Source organism: Mus pahari, chromosome 1 (assembly GCF_900095145.1).
Source record: "Mus pahari chromosome 1, PAHARI_EIJ_v1.1, whole genome shotgun sequence".
Lineage (NCBI taxonomy): Eukaryota > Metazoa > Chordata > Mammalia > Rodentia > Muridae > Mus > Mus pahari.
The window spans coordinates 133,197,051-133,202,982 of NC_034590.1; the positions used below are offsets into that span (position 1 = coordinate 133,197,051).

Genomic DNA, 5,932 nt, shown 5'->3' on the forward strand with positions numbered 1-5,932 from the left:
ACAGTAACAGAAAGAGGCCAAGGCAAGAAATGACCCCTAATAACATGTCTCCAGTGACCTACATTTTCCCATGAGGGCCTCACCTGATCTTGTTCCACCCCCTCCAAATCCTATAGTCTAATAATCCTATAGTGCATTAAATTGTTCATTAGGCCAGAGCCTTCATGAGCTAATGATTCAGTCATTACTTGCACTTCCTTAGGGTACAACTAGAACACGTTTTACCTCCCTAATCAACCCAAACAAGCTGACAGTCTAGAAGAGCCACTGCAGCAGCTTCATTTAAAAAGCAGTGTGTAGTGAGTATCATATGACGGAAGATGTATGTTGATCCACAGCTAAATATTATAGTCCATTTTCAATCCATTATTAAAAAGGAAAAATGTACTATCAGATTCATCTTTCTTCCATCGAACTGATAGGAATTGCAACCAAAGCAAAAAGCAAACACAACACACACCAATGGAAACACAAAATCTCATTTAATTTTTTTTCCTGATGCACAAAGGAGCTCACTCAGTACATTAACAATAAGCAAATCATACAGATACTGAGGGGAAGGATGTCCCCTTGACTACATACACATATATGTATCTATCCTTAAGAACAGTGATCAGGAGGTTAACAATAATGTAAGGAATGCCTTCTGATGGGCTTTTTGGGTAAGAAATAGACAGATAAGTCACTGCCAAATAACAGAAATTCATAATTATTGGTTGCTCAAGTAACCCAGTAAATGCCTGCTCAGAATTTACATTTAATTTCCTCATTGACTTTCTTGACATTGCATTTCACTAAACTTGGACTAGGTCCACAGAGTAACCCTTCAACACTGCATCTTTCACGTTCAGTGCTGGAGATGGGCAGGAAGGTGGGGTAAACTTTAAAACACGCGTGGTAATAAATATCAAGTGTATCAAGTGTTTTCTCTCAGTGATGTCTCCCCTGTCTGCTTCTTCCCACGACATTATAAAGTGATTGTGCAAAACCATACATGCAGCAGCTAGTAGATTAGAAATGGCAAACATCTCTTTTTGGTCTTTAATTTTTTTTTAATGTGTCATAGAGTCCCTGTAATTTAAGATTTATTTTGAGTCATTGCCCACGATCCATGTCTCCTTCTACCTGTTAACAGCTAAGATAACTCTTTTCATATATTTGAATAGTCCAGCAACAGCAACTTTAAAAGATGTCTACCAGGCTGCAGAAGCATGGAGTTCTGGGTATCTTCCACATATACACACTGATCGAACTGATACAATGTGCATTCCAGTGTGCCTGGAAGGCTTTCCATATGTCTGCTTCCAAAGTGAAAGAGCTTAAAAAATAGAAATAATCTGGTAGAGAGTGGAGATTTAGAACATATTGCCAGATCTGGCAGTCATGTTGGCTCTGTATGATTTCAGGGATATTTGAGGGCACATCTCAAAATCAGCAAAGCAATGAAGAGGGGGGTTTTCTATTATTTCCTTTCGTTTGTCTTGAAATGTTTTTCACTAAAGAAGCAAAGAAATGCAGTGTTCACAGGATTACTTTAGAAAGGCCCCTTTCTGGCATACCCTCTGGGACTGTGAAGTCTTTGACAGTGCAAGTAAAGAAGCAGCTAAGATAAGACAATAGAGGAATCCAGCCTCGTTGGTCCTGTAGATTAGGATGGCCTCCTGGGTTCTAACCTCTTATTTTTAATGCCCCTGATCCCTCCCCCACCTTTTTTCTTGAAAATCAAATTCAACTTGGTTAGTCTACTTTTGTGTTTTGGCTGCAAGAATATGTTATAAATATAACACACATGCTAACTCTTAATGCCTTCTAACCTTTTACAATGAAGTTCATCAAAAACTCTAGAGAAGTTATTCAAATGGTATGGAATAGGCAGGATAATTTTCCTTCCTTCCTTCTTTCCTTCCTTCCTTCCTTCCTTCCTTCCTTCCTTCCTTCCTTCCTTCCTTCCTTCCTTCCTCCCCTTCCTCTCTCCCTCCCTCCCTTTTCCTCTCTCTGTTTCTCTTTTTCCTTCCTTCTACAGAGAGCAAACCATTCAAACATAAAGTGACAGCTGGGATAGGTTTGGAACAGTGCCTATCCATAATTAGGAAAGTCAACCTGTGTTATTAGGTGAGCGCAGCATTTCAAAGTGCAGGATATCTGGCCCTATGTGTGGGACACTCAAACAAGCATAAGTAACACTCATGAACACTTCACTTGGGGAATTAAAACACGTATGTTACAAGTGATGCAGGGAGATCAAAGTACTCAAAGTACATGTAAACACTTCAACACCTTATTTCTATTAGAAGTTATTCAACTGGCAACACATTATCAGGACTAATCTGAATGCTCCACAGGATGGTGTTACATGACCACTGCTATTCCTGCTTCAAGAATTACATTTACTTATATTACTGCATGTGAGTCTTAAGTTTAAATAAAAGCTGATGTTCAACATCAAAATACACACCCTTCAAGAGGACGAGTGTGAGGTCTGCAAACCCTTTGACAAGAGTCAAAAGACACAGCCTCAGAGAGAAATGGGGCAGGGGGATCTGGCAGCTTATTTTGATATTTCTGATGTGCTAGCAACACTGGACATGCAGACTAAAGCCAGAGGTTGGGTTTACTAACCTATATCCCACAAAACAAATCCCCCCCCCTCTCTTCTTTTAAAATAAAACAAAGTAAGACCTTAAATGTGTACCATCTTTAGATATAACATACACTCAACCAGATCTAAAAGTGGTTGTACTAGGAAAATAGATCTGGACAAGTTACTGCTGAGTTAGCATGGAGAACAGAAGAACTATGTGTTCTTAGATGTGAAAACTAACTATTGCCTAATGGATTTTTGTTATAAGATACAATGGAAACTCACCTAAACCCTAGGAATGAAATATATGCTAATAAAGCCTGTTCCTGGTCCTTTCTTATTTATAGGAGGTGGAATTAATTAAGAAAAATGTAGTATTTAAGTAGAATCCACAACATTGCTTCCTAAGGCTCTGCCATGTGGTCATGACCTGGTTTTAGTTCTGGTTCTATATAAGTTAGAAAAGCTAAAAGGCCCTCTTTTGTCTAATATTCCTTGATGTCTAGGACAGGTAAGTCCTAGAAATATAAATATTAAATGGAATTTTTATATCCTTTTCACTATTCTAAGATTTTAATGCCAGAAAAATCTTAAAGAATTACAATGACAATTTGAGAAATTAAAAAACAAAACAAAACATAGAGTTCTTTTGGTATACCGGCCTTACAGAGCCTTATCCATAATTCTTTAAGGGACTTGCACTTGGCTTTTAAGTTCTAGCACATTGATAGGAGGGTGAACTGTACAGCAATGATTATGCATTGCGTTGGGTAGATTCAGCATTACAAAGAACCCTGTCCCCTTAGTGTTACCAACTCCGGGGAATACAGTAATTCCCCGATTTATGAAGACTCCAGTCTACAGAGCAGCAACGTGCACAGGGCTTGTTTCTCATCTAATAAAACAGAAGCAACTGGAACACCTCACAGCCAGGAATCAAGATGATTTTGAAGTACACAAAAACACAACTATTTATGCCTTGCGGCTATGTGAATACTACCCCTAAGAGACTTTAAATCTTTACTACTCAACTTCTGCCAAACACTTTGAAGCATAGAACTATATTTGAAAAGCGCATGGCATTCGGGTTTTGACATTCATCCCAAGAAGGGAAAGCATAACAATAACACACCCTGAAATGCAAATTTCACAAAGTGCAAATGTCCATAGACAAGGTCAATCTAGAAGCATGTTTTAAATCCAGGAAGTTCTCCTTTTACACGAGTGTTCTCTATATTTAATTTCCAAGCACAATCAATGGTTTTCCAATGTCTTTTCAATGTCTACCTTGTGCGCTCTCACAAAAATCTGCTCATTGGTCCATACTGGAGTTTCCTAATTTTCTCAGTCATTAGCAGAGTGTCTAACCACATAGGGAGAGCTCCTCATCCTGTATTTCCCTATGTGGAAAGGTTTTACTTCACTATTGGAAGCACATTGCCAGTTCTTAACACTGTCTTCTGTGTTAATGCAAATCTAAACAGCCCAACGGGAGGCACTGTCATGAAATTACAATGCTCCCAGACCAGAGTGGAGAAACAGCACACTCCCTTCAAACAGTTTACCAAGTGAGCACTGGAAGGAGACACAGGAACAGAAGTCATCCAAAGAACACGGTACTTTTTTTAAAATATACTTTCTGATTGGTCCCTGGGCACGAGGAAGATTGCGGAATCATGTCTTCCCAGGAGAATGTCATGGATGTCCAAGGTCCTTACACTGAGCTGGAGAATGGAACGACCTGTTTTCCACCCACATAAACCTCCTCAATATTTCGGTCGTCTCCTGAAATTAAAACCAAAGAATCATTTGTACTGTGCTTTTGGGGGGGGGGGGTCAATGATTGCCTTAGGTTCCTTTAGATTTTAAGAAAAAAAAAAAAACTTTAAAAGAAGAAACACAAGTCCCCAAAGGTAGAAACTTTATTTCTCCCAGATCATTTATAGTCTTGTGGAGATGACTTGATCAAGACACCCTAGCCTGTTGAGGACTGGGGTCTCCATTCTATATCTGAGGTGAAAATCATAGGTAGCTCAATAATTTCCCATCGCTGACCTTTCTGCTGAAGGGGCTGCCTGGCATTTCTGAGCCCAGGTAAGAGGACACTATCTCTACCCCCAGTATCACCCTCAGCACATTGAGATGAGCAGCCTGCAGATGTGGCCTGGCCTGGCAAAGCTTAATACTGTCCATCACTGAGCGCACTCAATAGGCAGGGAGGCAGTGTAGGCTCTCCCGACTCAATTATGTCTCAGGGAATGACTCTCTGATTGTGACTTCAGTTCTGTCCCAGAATAAGGAGGTTGTGGAACACAAGAGGAGCACAAGAGGACTTGACATCAAGCTCTCTCCCCGGCTACATCCCAGCTCAGACTTACATGTTCTTAGAATTATTAGGCATTGTGTCATAGCATACAAGCATAGCATTCAAGCTCAGTGCTGAGAACTGAGTTGTTTGTTTGTTTTTTTTTAGTGAGTTAACATAAATTAACATGCATAGAGCTTAATGTGCACCTCTAAGAGTCCTGGACAAAGAAAACATTGTGTTTAGCCCAAAAACATAAATATACCTACCTAGATAGAGAAACTTCTGGATAACAGCCTAAAAAATAGAAAATACAGATAGTAAGAAATACTATTGTGAACATTTAGAAATAAAATTTATGGATAAATGCTGTTGGCAAAGTCCAGAAATTGAAATTTGTTTCTCCATGACATAATTTACATTTTAATAAAGAATGGTCTTATCAAAAACACATGAATAAATGAAAACCTAAGCCCAGGGCTAGCAAAGAAAAATCAGCCTACCAGCTATTAAGAAGTGCTTACCCATTGCTGGAGTTTGTTTGTTTGTTTGTTTATTGGTTTTTGAAACGGGCTCTCAACATAGTTCTGAAACCTGCTAAGTAGAGCAGGCTGGCCTCAAACTTAGATCTGCCCGTCTTTGCCTCCATTGTGCTGGGATTAAAGGAGTGTGCTACCATACCCTGCTTATTCCTGGAATATTCTTGACAGACAACCTTAAAATTGTCAGAGGCAAAGTATTACACAAGGTGAAGAAATCATTGCAAAAAGTGATGCAAGTGTGTCAAAAGGTATATTACAGAAGAAAAATGATGAAATACAAAGTGTATTTCTCGGGAATTTACTCTAATATAAGAATGAGAAGCAAAAGAATGAAAACCAGCAAAATGACCACACTTGAAGACACTCCCCTACAATCAAAAGCGGGAAGGGCCGGGCATGGTGGCGCACACCTTTAATCCCAGCACTCGGGAGGCAGAGGCAGGCGGATTTCTGAGTTCGAGGCCAACCTGGTCTACAAAGTGAGTTCCAGGACAGCCAGGGCTA

General features: G+C 39.6%; 1 protein-coding gene across 2 annotated transcripts in view; it reads right to left on the bottom strand.

Moving 5' to 3' along the window:
* Positions 1-476: 476 nt before the first annotated feature.
* The window catches only part of Gda (guanine deaminase), a 78,502-nt gene continuing 73,046 nt past the window's right edge, over positions 477-5,932 (bottom strand). For both annotated transcript variants that reach the window (XM_021202289.2, XM_029545716.1), the window contains exons 13-14: positions 5,156-5,183; positions 477-4,366 (exon numbers count right to left, since the gene is read on the bottom strand). In XM_021202289.2, coding sequence (XP_021057948.1) covers positions 4,296-4,366; positions 5,156-5,183 — 99 coding nt within the window. In that variant the 3' untranslated portion in view covers positions 477-4,295. The remainder of the gene's footprint in view (positions 4,367-5,155; positions 5,184-5,932) is intronic.